The 15,288-nt window shown below is 37.5% G+C and overlaps 1 protein-coding gene across 2 annotated transcripts in view; it reads left to right on the top strand.

Annotated features, from left to right (window-relative positions):
* Window positions 1-15,288, top strand: part of STAG1 (STAG1 cohesin complex component) — a 306,358-nt gene that overhangs the window by 233,388 nt on the left and 57,682 nt on the right. For both annotated transcript variants that reach the window (XM_065876744.1, XM_065876743.1), the window contains exon 15: window positions 6,928-7,031. In XM_065876744.1, the coding sequence (XP_065732816.1) occupies window positions 6,928-7,031 (104 nt within the window). The remainder of the gene's footprint in view (window positions 1-6,927; window positions 7,032-15,288) is intronic.

The raw sequence follows: 15,288 nt of genomic DNA, 5'->3' as shown, positions 1-15,288 counted from the left end.
TATAGTATATTTGACCCCACCTCTGATTATTATCTACTATATTTGCATGTGTTTTTTTTCCCTCCATATCTTTGGTAAGAAGACAGGTCTATTATTAAGTTGACAGGACCTTCTCACTAGGTCAAACTCTCAACTATACTCTGGGTTCCTTTCACTTTTGAAGTAATCAGAGGAACATGAACATACATTCTACATTGCCTTTATTTTGCTCATACATATTCCTGCTAAGTTCCCTGACCTCATAAATCTAACTAATCTTAATATTTTATCTAGTAAAATCAATTTCCTTTCTAATCACTACAGCCCAGTCAACACTTGAGCAAAACGCTTGGCATAGTATTTAATAGTACATTTCATCCATTTTCCTTCCTTGCTTGTGGCCATAGAATCAGCAAATTATCACAGTAGGCTAGAGCTTCTTATTTATGATTCCAGGCCATTTTTCTTTTTGTCAAGTATGCTCTATAAGGTTATATCCAAGGAGAAGGGAAGCAGGGGACATAATAAATTACGGGAAGAAGAGCCAAGGTGCTATGATTTGGTATTGTTAACTTTTTACTCTCATTTAAATAAGATGTGTCAGTCAGAAAATAGTAATTATGTTGTGGCCTTGCCCGTTGCGGAGCCATGGCTCAGCAGCCATGGCTCACGGTCCCAGCCGCTCCGTGGCATGTGGGATCTTCCCGGACCGGGGCACGAACCCGTGTCCCCTGCATTGGCAGGCAGACTCTCAACCACTGCGCCACCAGGGAAGCCCTGGATCTACCTTCTTAAAATAACTATGTATTATTAAGTTTTCTTTGTGGTTTAAGTTTAGTTGACATTGGGTTTAACTTTCAGTCAAGAGATTGGTTAGGTTTGGTTTCGTTTGGTTTGGCTTGGTTTGGTTGGTTTGATTTTAGCTAGAAAAGTGAGTTGTAAAATGGGGAAAAAATTTTAAGTCAACCACAGTTTTAGGGTATGATTGAATCTGGGAAGGCAAGGCTGGAGAATTTATGTGTAACAAGTCCAGGACCGTTTTGAAATCATGATTCAACTTTTTTTCATACATTTGTCCATATGTTTGCTGTGCCACATATAAGCTCTGGTATGGAATGGTATCCAAATCAATATTCTGAGCTACTATTTTGCTATATTTTATGATAACAAAATGCCATTAGTGATTTACTTATTTCCTTAAGACTAATTAGAAATTTAGTTATACTTTACATAAGTGAAGTGTGATAGATATTCCAGTGGATGAAAGTCTAGTTAGCAGTTGCAAATATAGGACTAAAATTTGGGAAAACAGACACATTGTCAAAGACTACCAATAGCAATTTAAATTACAACTGCTATATAACAGAACAAAACTATCACTCGAAAAGATACATGCACCCCTGTGTTCACAGCAGCACTATTTACAGTAGCCAAGACATGGAAACAACCTAAATGTCCATCAACAGATGAATGGATAAAAAAGATGTGGTACATATATACAGTGTACCACTCAGCCATAAAAAAGAATGACTTAATTCCATTCGCAGCTACATGGATGGACCTAAAGATTATTATACTAAGCGAAGTAAGTCAGAAAGAGAAAAACAAATACCATATGATATTATATGTGGAATCTAAAATATGACACACATGAACTTATCTACAAAACAGAAGTGGACTCACAGACACAGAGAATAGACTTGTGGTTGCTGGTCGGGGGAGGGGGTTGGATTGGGAGTTTGGGACTAGCAGATGCAAGCTATTATATATAGAATAGATAAACAACAAGGTCCCATTGTGTAGCACAGGGAACTATATTCAATATCCTGTAATAAACCATGATGGAAAAGAAAAATAATAATAAATCACAGCTGCTGTAAGACTGCCTTGCAGTGTTTTTAAGGGACAGGGTTTTTGGGGGGTATATGTGTATTCTACAGCAAAATCAAATTGCTGGATAAATTTTTAGTGTAATGTGAAGGTCTGGGTAACAAGTAATCAGACAAAAACAGGGCCATAACTAAGTCATTTAACTTCTCTTCTTCATTTAACTTAGCTTCTTCATTTATAAAGAAGGCTCTTTGATTAGATAAACTTATGTGATCATTTCTTTTTTTTTAAACAGTTTTTGAAACATTTGATAGCTTGCAATGAAAGCTAATGATTTCTTTTTTGTTAGATATATTTATTTTTATTTATTTATCTTTGGCTGTGTTGGGTTTTCGTTTCTGCGCATGGGCTTTCTCTAGTTGCAGCAAGCGGGGGCTACTCATCATTGCAGTGCACAGGCTTCTCATTGAGGTGGCTTTTCTTTGTTGCGAAGCACGGGCTCTAGGCACATGGGCTTCGGTAGTTGTGGCACATGGGCTTAGTTGCTGTGCGGCATGTGGGATCTTCCTGGACCAGGGTTCGAACCCGTGTCCCCTGCATTGGCAGGCAGATTCTTAACCACTGCGCCACCCGGGAAGCCCTGTGCTCATTTCTAATGCTAGAATTCTGAGATCCAGTTGATGGGTGAAGTAATGTGTATAAGTGGTATTCTTCAAGTAGGGAATCATTAATTCACTCATAATTTTAAAATATTTATTGACCACCTTCTATGTGCTGTTATACTAAGCACTGAGGGTGCAGTCTTAAACAAGGTCAGCTCACTGCCCATATGGAACTTACATTCAAGTGACGAAGGCAGACCAAAACTAAGTGGTCAGAATAATTTCAAAAGTTAGTAAGTATCTGTGATGGATAATAACAGTAAGAAGGGGTCCATCTTTAGATTGAATCCCAAAAGGAAGATCTCTCTAAGGAGGCCACCTGTGAGCCAAGAATCTAAAGGATATGGGGGCTAGCCATGGGAAGTGTCAAAAAAAGAGCTGCCTAGATAGAGGAAATAGCCATTGCAGAGTATCTGAAGCATGAATGATATTGTTATATTCCAGGAGCTGCAGTAGCTTGAGCACAGTGGGCCAGTGGCACTAGATGAGATAGAGGCAGAGGCCTGATGATGTAGAACATTTAAGTCCATAATCATAAGTGGATTTATTTAGTTCATTCTAAGTATAATAGGGAGCCACTGAAGGATTTTAAACAGGGGAGGGATGTGATCAAATTCGTATTAAAAAAATGCTTTTTGTCAGCATGGTTTGGAGTGGTCTCTATGGGATATGATAAAAATATAAAAGATAAAAATAGATTATAGAAAGAAAAAGCCCATGGTGAGTTTTAAAGATTGTGGATAGGAAGGGGACAAAAGCAGGAAGAGCAAGAAAGAGTGAGAGCAAGCTATATAAAAAGGATAGTAAGAGTTCATTGTACACTATAGAAGGCCCAGTAAAGAGGGTGTTCCAAGAGAGCTATGGTTAATGATATCACGTATTGCAGAGGAGAAAAAGGACTATGCAAAGACCATCAGCTTTAAGTGAAGGTTTAGGTTGTTGGTGACTTTTTAGTGTTTCTTTTCAGTGATATTAAGGAGAAAATCCAGAGTTGAGGGTGATAAGACTGAAATCAATAATGAGAAAATGGGGATGATGTGTAAAGAGGTTTCTGCAGACATAGAAAGTTGTGTAAGTATTTGGTAATTCATAGTGCGAACAGCCATCCTTTCCTTTCTATCATTGTGGCTGTTTGGCTCTTGTCTGTGGCTTAAAGCTTGCTTTGTTTTCAATTTTATTATTTGGTTTTGCTGTTTTATCCCCAAAGAGATTTCAGTTAAATTTCAAATGTTTTGAGTTTACCATATCTGAATGGATGGTTTCAAATTATAAACTAATAAAATTGATGGCATTGGACACTGTATAAGGTTGAGTTTTTCTTCAACACTAATGTATGGATTTTAGTGTATAATAGTGGAATGTTTCTATACTAGGTAAGTTTTTCTCTCCTCACTTTCCATAGAACTAGATTTTTTTTCATAAATAATAGAAAATGCATTTAGTTCATAGGCAATCTTGTCATTCCTCTATCCCCAGCCAAATTGAAAAAAATATGAAATTCTAGAATCATAAAATAGAAATTTGATTGTTTTATTGGATCAGGGAGTATAAATGGAAAGCTGAAGCTGTTTCTTGTAGTTTTCCTAAGACAAGCTAAAGTTCATGTGCTTTTTCTATCACAATTAAAATGTGAAACAAAAAATGTGAAACAAAAAATTATTCCTGTTTAGGATGATTTTGGTACAGAATAAGGGATAAGATGTTATGCCTTTGTTTGCCTTTTCATTGCTATTGTCCCAGTTTATTTTGAAATAATCAGTACAAACTTCTCAATTTCTAAAGCTTAATATTTTTTTCTTTTAATTTATGCCTAGTTCTGTCTCTATAATCCCCACATCTATTGGTCTTTTTTTTTAATTGGTCTTTAACATAAATAAGTATACAGAGAAAACAGAGAGGAAGGAGAGAGGGAGACAGAAAGATAAAATTAAACTATTCAAATTAGTCTCAAAAATGTATCTTTAAAAATACATAGGAATGAATTCAACAGGAAACATACAGAATCAGTGTGAATAAAATCATAATGTTTCATTAAATAATATCAAATAAGATATCATAAATGAAGAGCTATATCATGTTCCTGGCTGAAAAGATTATTAAAATGTCAGTTCTTCCCAGTGTAATGTATAATTTTCTTTAAAATACCAGTTCAAATTCCAGTAGGTTTGAGAGAGTTCTGGGAGGTGAGAGAAGGAACTAAGCAAAATGATTTTAAAGTTTATATAGACTGGGACTTCCCTGGTGACACAGTGGTTAAGAATCCGCCTGCCAATGCAGGTGACATGGATTCGAGCCCCGGTCCAGGAAGATCCCACACGCCGCGGAGCAACTAAGTCCGTGCACCACAACTACTAAGCCTGCTCTCTAGAGCCCGTGAGCCACAACTACTGAGCCTGCGTGCCACAGCTACTGAAGCCTGTGTGCCCAGAGCCCATGCTCCGCAACGAGAAGCCCACACACCTCAACGAAGAGTAGCCCCTGCTCGCTGCAACTAGAGAAAGCCTGTGCGCAGCAACGAAGACCTAATGCAACCAAAAAGAAAATAAATTTATTTTTTAAAAAAAGTTTATTACATAGACTGAGTGAAGTAAGTCAGAAAGAGAAAGACAAATATCATATGATATTGCTTATATGTGGAATCTAAAAAAAAGGGTACAAATGAACTTATCTACAAAACAGAAAAAGAGTCACAGACATAGAAAACAAACTTATGGTTACCAGTGGGGTGGGTGGGGGAGGGATAAATTGGAAGATTGGGATTGACATATACACTCTACTATATATAAAATAGATAACTAACAAGGACCTACTATATAGCACAGGGAATTCTACTCAGTACTCTGTCATGGCCTATATGGGAAAAGAATCTGAAAAAGAGTGCATATATGTATATGTATAACAGATTCACTTTGCTGTACACCTGAACCTAACACAACATTGCAAATCAACTATACTCTAATAAAATTAAAAAATAAAAGTTAATGTAGAATTTCAAGCTTATTTTAAAAAGGTGGTATAGCATAGTGCTTAAGAGCATAGACCTTGGAGTCAGACTACCTGGGTTCATATCTTGGCTCTACTACTCAGTGCTTTGAAAAGTTACTTAACCTCTCGGTGGCTCATTTTCCCAATCTTCAAAGTGTGAAGATATTAATTCCTAGCTCTTGGAATTGTTTTGAGGATAAAACCAATAGATACATATAAATCACTTATAACCGTGCCTTACACATAGAAAATATTTAATTGTTTGCTACTAGCTTTATAGAAATTTTTTAGGAAAAGGACTAGATAAGGGAAATTTGTTCAACTAAATATTCAAATTAGTTGAATTAAGTTACACATTAAGGTATATTATAACATTATAAAGCTGTTATAATGTGGCCTGCATGCCACAACTATTGAGGCCCGTGCGCCTAGAGCCCCTGCTCCGCAACAAGAGAAGCCACTGCAATGAGAAGCCTGTGCACTGCAACGAAGAGTAGCCCCCACTTGCCGCAACTAGAGAAAGCCCACGCACAGCAACAAAGACCCAACGCAGTCAAAAATAAATAAATAAATAAATGTAAAAAAAGAAGAATCCAAGAAAGGTGAATAACAATAGAAAAATTAGCAGAGAATAAACATTAAAAATCTCCAAAAAAATTTTAAACTAATAAACAAGAAAATACACTCCACTAATTAGTAGTTAGGCAGGAGCAAAATAACATACCATTTTCAATCATTGGATTGGCAAACATTAAAGGGACTTGTAACATCAAGTGCTGGCAGGGATATGTGGAACCAAACATTCTCATCATTGCAGTTGGAGGTGTGGATTGCAGTAAGTAACCTTTTTGATTTGTCAGTACCAAGATTTTAACTTTTGAGTCATTACTCCCTCTCTTGAAATTTATTCTATAGAAATAAAAGTATCAGTTACATAAATACATGTGTACTTATGATATTTATTACTGCATTGTTTGTAAACGTGACAAAAATTTGGGGAAAATTTGCATGTTAATAGGAGAAGGCTGAATAAATTGTGGAACACAAATTATGTAATAACTTGTAATTATTTAACATAATTATTTGTACATGTCATGTGACTTGAAAGATATTCAAAATCTATTAATTTTTTGAAAAGATATAGCATGTTCTTTTTTTGCTAAAAGTAAAAGAAAGATATATGAGCTTTGAAGTGATATAGAAGGAAAATTTTGGCATTGCCTAATTCAGAAGTATATTACAAGAGACCAAGTATTAGAAGAAACCAGAGTTTATTGTCTTTTTTACTTTGTATATCTCTTTCTTGTTTGACTTACGACAAGCACATATTATTCTTAAAACAAGGAAAGGACAAAGAATAGAACTTTAGTCTTTAAGTAATAGACTACAGTTTTTTATAATTGTGCTCAGTTTTGATACATGGCTATTGTAAAACTACCTACTCATACTAATGTGTTTTGTTTCACTTTAGCAATGTCTGACCGTCAGGAGAGTGCTCTTATAGAGCTAATGGTTTGTACGATTCGTCAAGCTGCTGAGGCACATCCTCCAGTGGGAAGGGGTACCGGCAAGAGAGTAAGTTATATTAGAAATCTACAAAAAAAAAAGAAAAAGAAAGCTTTTAATGTAATTAACTGTCTTAAATATTTGAATATTTTTTGTAAATGATATATGCTGTGGTAGTTCATCTTATATTCTGTCTACTCAGGTACCAAAATAGATTCTTTGCATCCATGCTTCTATAGCACCTGTGCCTGCTTCTAGTCTAGTATCTTACAAATTTTCACATTCATATTTGTTAAAGGTACAGAAAAGCTCTGAAGGCAAACTGCCTAGTTTTGGAGGCTCTTCCACTTAACATCTATGTAATCTTTGGACAGTTGATTATTTTCTTTGTTAATTTCCTTACCTGTAGTATGGGGCTAATAATGCAGGTGTTATTGCTATTTAAGATGAATTGAGATAATCGTGATGGAAAGACTGGCTCTGGTAGTGTGAAGAGGTAGGCAATTCCTCTCTGCCAAAAAAAAAAAGTGTAAAACTGGAAAAATTATCAAAATCCACATCAGGGCTCTGGAAATTAGCCAGAGATAAAACAACAAATTGAGAAGCATTTATGGGCATATCTTGGAGATATTGTAGGTTCCGTTCCAGACCATTATAATAAAGCAAATATTGCAGTAAAGCTAGTCACATGAATTTTTTGGTTTCTTGATGCATAAAAAGTTGTGTTTACACTGTACAGTAGTCTATTAAGTGCGCAATGCCTTATGCCTAGAAAAACAATGTGCATACCTTAATTTAAAACTAGTTTATTGCTAAAAAAAAAATGCTGTCATCTGAGCCTTCAGCGAGTTGCAGTCTTTTTGCTGGTGGCAGTTTCTTAAAATAAGACAAAAATGAGGTTTGCCTCATTGATGGACTTTTCCTTTCACAAACAATTTCTATGTAGCATGCAATGCTGTTTGATAGCATTTGACCCACAGTAGAACTTCTTTCAAAATTGGAGTCAGACCTTTCAAACTCTGCCACTTCTTTATCAACTAAGTTCATGTAATATTCTAAATCCTTTGTTGTCATTTCAACAATCATCACGGCATTTTCACCAGGAGTAGATTACATCTCTAGAAACAACTTTCTTCGCTCATCCATAAGAAGCAACTCCTCATCTGTTAAAGTTTTTGTCATGAGATTTATCACATATTCAGTCTCTGCATTGAATTCTAATTCTCTTTCTGTTTTCACCACATCTGCAGTTCCTTCCTCCGCTGAAATCTTGAACCCCTCAAAGTCATTCATGAGGATTGGAATCAACTTCTGCCAAATTCCTGTTAATGTCGATATTTTGACCTTTTCCCCTTGAATCATGAATATTCTTAGTGTCATCTAGGACGCTGAATCCTTTCCAGAAAGTTTTCAGTGGACTTTGCACAGATCCATCAGAGGAATCACTATCCATGGCAGCTATAGCCTTACAAAATCTCTTTCTTTACTAATGAAACTTGAAAGTCAGAATTACTCCTTGAACAATGGGCTGCAAAATGGATATTGTGTTAGGAGGCATGAAAACATTATTCTTATAGTGCACCTCCATCAGAGCTCTTGGGTGACCAGATGCTTTGTCAGTGAGCAATCATATTTTGAAGGGAATCTTTTCTTTGAGCAGTAGGTCTCAGCAGTGGGCTTAAAATATTCACTAAACCATGTTGTAAACAGATGTGCTGTCACCCAGACTTTGATGTGCCACTGACAGAGAACAGGCAGAGTAGATTGAGCATATTTCTAAGGGCCCTAGGGCTTTCAGAATAGCGAAGGAGCATTGGCTTCAACTTAAAGTCACCAACTGTATAGCTGTGAAAATCCTACGTGGCATCTTCTTTTAATATAATGCTGTTTTGTCTATACTGTAAATCTTTTGTTTAGTGTAGGCACTTTCATTAATTAACTTAGCTAGATCTTCTGGTTAACTTGCTGCAACTTCTACATCAGCAGTTGCTGCCTCACCTTGAACTCATGTTATAGAGATGGCTTCTTTTCTTAAATCTCATGAACTAGATTCAGCCTTTTCTTCTGCAGCTTCCTCACTTCTCTCAGCTTTCATAGAATTTAAGAGAGTGAGGGCCTTGCTGTGGATTAGGCTTTGGCTTAATGGAATGTTGTGGCTGGTTCAATCTTCTATCCAGATCACTAAAGCTTCTTCCATATCAGCAGTAAGGCTGTTTCACTTTCTTATCATTCATGTATTCACTGGAGTAGCACTTTTTATTTCTTTCATGAACTTTTCCTTTGCATTCACAAGTTGGCTAACTGTTTGACTCAAGAGGCCTAGCTTTTGGCCTGTCTCAGCTTTCAACATGCCTTCCCCACTGAGCTTAATCATGTCTAGCTTTTGATTTAAAACAAGAGATGTGTGGCTCTTCTTTTCACCTGAACACTTAGAGGCTTATTAGGGGTTAGTAAGGTTGTTAGTTGGCCTGATTTCAATACTGTTGAGTCTCAGGAAGGGGGAAAAGATGGGGGAACAGCTAGTTGGAGCAGTGGGACACAACATTTATCAAGTAAGTTCCCCATTTTATATGGGTGCAGTTTCTGGCACCCCAAAGCAATTAAATGGTAACATCAAAGATCATTGATCACAGATAACCATAACAGGTATAATAATAATGATGAAAAAGTTTGAAATATTGCAAGAATTAGCAAATGTGGCACAGAAACAGACACACAAACACAAAATGAGCAAATGCTATTGGGAAAATGGTACCAATAGACTCGCTCAACACAGGGTTGTCACAAAGTTCCAATTTGTTTTCTTCAAAAAAGCAGTATCTGCAAAACATAAGAATGAGGTGTGCTTGTATTCTTGGAAAACTACTGAAGCTTCAGGTTAAAGCTGTAGGAGTGAGTCTACAACCTCCCTGCCTAGGGTTACAGTTTACACAGAACCCACAAGCTTGATTGGTGACATCTGTAATTTTACCAGAGTGGCACTGTATGTAAAAACCAGCAACTTTGCTGTCAAGGGAGCAGACTCAATATGGTACAAATGGGAAAAAGTCCACAGCTTTGTCAACTAGAAATGGCAGAAACAAGGAAATCCTGTACCTGTGATATTCAGGGATTGTGTCTGCAAGTTGGTACGAATAGTGAACCAGCCAAGAATCTAACAAAAAATGCTAGAAATGAGAAAGCAATAAAAGGATTAATAAACTCTTCATACATCCCTGGCTGACTGGGAAACCTGAGAGAGAGAACCCAATGGAAAATAAAAGTCAAGCAAACTTACACAGTGGCTGAAGTTTGAATGTGTTCTCTATCCCACAACAGATCAGGTCTCAGAGGCGAGGAGCCTTATAAATTTGGATCATTTGAGCACCACCTCTACCCAAATCATTGGCTGACTAGTGATCTATTGAAACACAGAGGAGACTCCCAGGAAGACAGGCTAAAAAACAAAAATAAGAATAAAAATTCCCAACAGAAGCCACACATCATGGGAGAGACAAATTACACAGTTTAAGTTTAATTTATTGAAATGACACTTAGAAGAATAATTTTTAAATACATAATTATTACAGAATATTATCAAAAAATGTCCACTTTTCCAGAAAAATTGGAACCATGCAAAAAAAAAGCCACAGTAAAGTGTGGCCATACTCAGGGGAAAAAAGTAGACAGTAGGAATGTTTTCTCAGTAGGTGCAATTGTTGGGTTTAGCACATACTTCAGAGCCCTTTTTTATAAATATGTTCAAAGAATTATAGGAAAATATGTTCAGAGAATTACAGGAAAAGATAACGACAAATAAGGAATCTCAGTAATTCCAATTTTTCAAATGAAAATTCATGAGTTGAAAAGTACAGTAACAGAAATTTAAAATTTATTAGATGAGCTCAACAGATTTGAGATGACAGAAGAAACAGTGGACATGAAAGATTAATAGAAATTATTCATTCTGAAAAAAAAAACAGGAAAAAAGGTGAAGAGAAATGAACAGAGCCTAAGAAATGTGTGAAACAACATCAAGTCACCAAATTTGTGTAATGGAGTCCTATGAAGAAAGGAGTGAGAGAAAGAAAAGGAAGGAAAAACATTTTAAGAATTGCCAAAAACTTCCCAAATTTGATGGCAAATGTTAATCCACAGGTCCAAGAAATTTAAGAAAATCCAAATAGTATAAACACAAAATATCTACCTCTAGACACAGGGTAGTCACACTGTTTAAAAGCTAAAGACAAAAAATACTGAAAGCTGTAAGAAAAAAAATAACTCATGTGGAAGACAACAGCAATAAGATTAGCAGTTGACTTATCAGAAGTAGTTAAGCCCAGAAGACAGTAGAATGACAGTCACTGAAAGACAACGAAATTGCCAACCAGGAATTCTAAATCCAGTAAAATTATCTTTCACATATGAAAGTGAAAATAAAAACATTCCCATATAAACAAAGATTGAGAGACATGTTAGAAGACCTGCCTTAGAAGAAATACTAAAAGAAGTCCTTCCAGCTATAAAGAATGGAAACTCTAATCCACAGGAGGAAACAGAGAGTACCAGAAATGGTAAATATGTGGGTGGATATAAAAGGCTGTGTAGGGCTTCCCTGGTGGCACAGTGGTTGAGAGTCTACCTGCCGATGCAGGGGACACAGGTTCATGCCCCAGTCCGGGAAGATCCCACATGCTGTGGAGCGGCTAGGCCCGTGAGCCATGGCCGCTGAGCCTGCACATCCGGAGTCTGTGCTCCACAATGGGAGAGACCACAACAATGAGAGGCCCGCATACTGCAAAAAAAAAAAAAAAAAGGCTGTGTATAGTATATTTTTTTTTAATTTTTAAAGAGACATGAGATTATTTAAAGCAACAATTATAGCACTGTAGTATTAAGATTATAATATATATAGATATGTGAGAATAGCACAAATAAGGGTAAAGGAAATAGAACTCTCTTGGAGTAAAATTGCTATATTTTGCTATAATTAATTCATTATTAATCTGAAGTTAGTTGTAATAAGTTGAAGAAGTATATTGTAATCCCTAGAGTAACTACTCATACGTAAAAAAGGGAAATGAAACCAACAGAGAAATTGTAATAGCACGCTAAAAAATGTTTAACTGCAAAGAAGGCAGTAAAGGACGAAGAGGGGAGAAAAAAAGACATAAGATATATAGATAACAGATAGCCCAATGGCTGACATAAATTTAACCATATTAAACATTGCATTAAATACGAATATAGGAAAGACTCCAAAAAGTAGAGACTGAGAAAACAAAGGACTGGGTATGAAATGATAATAAGGAATTATTGTTTAAGAAATTTAAGCTGTAAGAAAAATTGAAAGCTGTAAGAAAAAAACAACTCATGTGGAGGACAACAGCAATTGTTGGAGATGCAAAGCTTAATTATTCTTGCATCTTCATCTGTTAGAGACATAATTAAATATTAGGGGTGAAATGATATACAAAGAACTTGCCTTAAAATGCTACAGAAGACCATTGTTTCGGGGTGCTCAAGGAGAGGGGATTCACAGCACCTCCTAAACTAGCTCCAGAGACGGGTGCAAGCCGCGGCTATCAGCGCGGACACCAGAAACACATGAAACGCTAAGGCTGCTGCTGCAGCCACCAAGAAGCCTGTGTGCAAGCACAGGTCACTATCCACACCTCCCCTCCCAGGAGCCCGTGCAGCCCTCCACTGCCAGGGTCCTGTGATCCAGGGACAACTTCCCCAGGAGAGCACAGGCGCACCTCAGGCTGTTGCAACATCATGGCTGCCGCAGGCTCGCCCCACATTCCGTACCCCTCCCTCCAACTGGCCTAAGTGAGCCAGAGCCCCGTATCAGCTACTACTTTAACCCCACCCTGTTTGAGCGAAGAACAGACGCCCTCAGGAGACTTACACGCAGAGTCAGGGCCAAATCCAAAGCTAAACCCCAGGAGCTGTGCAAACAAAGAAGAGAAAGGGAAATCTCTCCCAGCAGCCTCAGGAGCAGCGGATTAAATCTGCACAGTCAACTTGATGTACCCTGCATCTGTGGAATACCTGAATAGACAACGGATCAGCCCAAAATTCAGGCGGTGGACTTTGGGAGCAATGATATATATATTTTTTTCCTTTTTCTCTTTTTCCTTGTGGCTCACAGGGTCTTGGAGCTCCAGCCAGGTGTCAGGCCTGTGCCTCTAAGGTTGGAGAGCCGAGTACAGGACATTGGTCCACAAGAGACCTCCCAGCTCCACGTATCAAATGGTGAAAGCTCTCCCAGAGATGTACATCTCAGTGCTAAGACCCAGCTCCACTCAATGACCAGCAAGCTACAATGCTGGACACCCTAGCCAAACAACTAGCAAGACAGGAACACAACCCCCACCCATTAGCAGAGAGGCTGCCTAAAATCATAATAAGGTCACAGACACCCCAAAACACACCACCGGACGCGATCCTGCCCACCACAAAGACAAGATCCAGCCTCATCCACCAGAACACAGGCACTAGTCCCCTCCACCAGGAAGCTGACACAACCCACTGAACCAACTTTAGACACTGGGGACAGATACCAAAACAACAGGGACTACGAACCTGCAGCCTGCGAAAAGGAGACCCCAAACACAGTAAGTTAAGCAAGATGAGAAGACAGAGAAACACACAGCAGATGAAGGAGCAAGGTAAAAACCTACAGACCAAACAAATGAAGAGGAAATAGGCAGTTTACCTGAAAAAGAATTCAGAGAAATGATAGTAAAGATAATCCAAAATCTTGGAAATAGAATGGAAAAATACAACAAACGTTTAACAAGGACCTAGAAGAACTAAAGGGCAAACAAACAGTGATGAGCAACACAATAAATGAAATTAAAAATTCTCTAGAAAGGATCAATAGCAGAATAACTGAAGCAGAAGAACGGATACGTGACCTGGAAGGTAAAACAGTGGAAATAACTACTGCAGAGCAGAATAAAGAAAAAAGAATGAAAAGAATTGAGGACAGTCTCAGAGACCTGTGGGGCAACATTAAATGTACCAACATTCAAACTTTAAGGGTCCCAGAAGAAGAAGAGAAAAAGAAAGGGACTGAGAAAATATTTGAAGAGATTATAGTTGAACATTTCCCTAAGATGGGAAAGGAAATAGTTAATCAAGTCCAGGAAGCACAGAGTGTCCCATACAGGATAAATCCAAGGAGAAACATGCCAAGACACATATTAATCAAACTCTCAAAAATTAAACACAAAGACAAAATATTAAAAGCAGCAAGGGAAAAGCAACAAATAACACACAAGGGAATCCCCATAAGGCTAACAGCTGATCTTTCAGAAGAAACTCTGCAAGGCAGAAGGGAGTGGCAGGACATATTTAAAGTGATGAAAGGGAAGAACCTACAACCAAAATTACTCTACCCAGCAAGGATCTTACTCAGATTTGACGGAGAAATTAACACCTTTCCAGACAAGCAAAAGCTAAGAGAATTCTGCACCACCAAACTAGCTTTACAACAAATGCTAAAGGAACTCCTCTAGGCAGGAAACACAAGAGAAGGAAAAGACCTACAATAACAAACCCAAAACAATTAAGAAAATGGTAATAGGAACATACATATCGATAATTACCTTAAATGTAAATGGATTAAATGCTCCAAACAAAAAACATAGCCTGGTTGAATGGATACAAACACAAGACCCGTATATAGGCTGTCTACTAGAGACCCACTTCAGACCTAGGGACACATACAGACTGAAAGTGAGGGCATGGAAAAAGATATTCCATGCAAATGGAAGACAGAAGAAAGCTGGAGTAGCAATTCTCATATCAGACAAAGTAGACTTAAAGACTATTACAAGAGACAGAGAAGGACACTACATAGTGATCAAGGGATCAGTCCACGAAGATGATACAACAATTTGTAAATATTTATGCACCCAACATAGGAGCACCTCAATACATAAGGCAAATGCTAACAGTCATAATAGGGGAAATCAACAGTAACACAAGCATAGCAGGGGACTTTAACACCCCACTTTCACCAATGGACAGATCATCCAAGATGAAACTAAGGAAGGAAACACAAGCTTTAGATGATACATTAAACAAGATGGTCTTAATATTTATAGGACATTCCATCCAAAACCAACAAAACACACTTTCTGCTCAAGTGCTCATGGAACATTCTCCAGGATAGATTATATCTTGGGTCACAAATCAAGCCTTGGTAAATTTAAGAAAGTTGAAATCATATCAAGTATCTTTTCCAACCACAACACTATGAGACTAGATATCAGTTACAGGAAAAATTCTGTAAAAAATACAAATACATGGAGGCTACACAATACACTAAATAATG

The sequence above is a fragment of the Phocoena phocoena genome, chromosome 4 (genome assembly GCF_963924675.1).
Source record: "Phocoena phocoena chromosome 4, mPhoPho1.1, whole genome shotgun sequence".
In the NCBI taxonomy this organism is placed as follows: Eukaryota; Metazoa; Chordata; class Mammalia; order Artiodactyla; family Phocoenidae; genus Phocoena; species Phocoena phocoena.
Note: the sequence above shows the minus strand (reverse complement) of the source record. Positions and strands in the feature narration are given on the sequence as shown.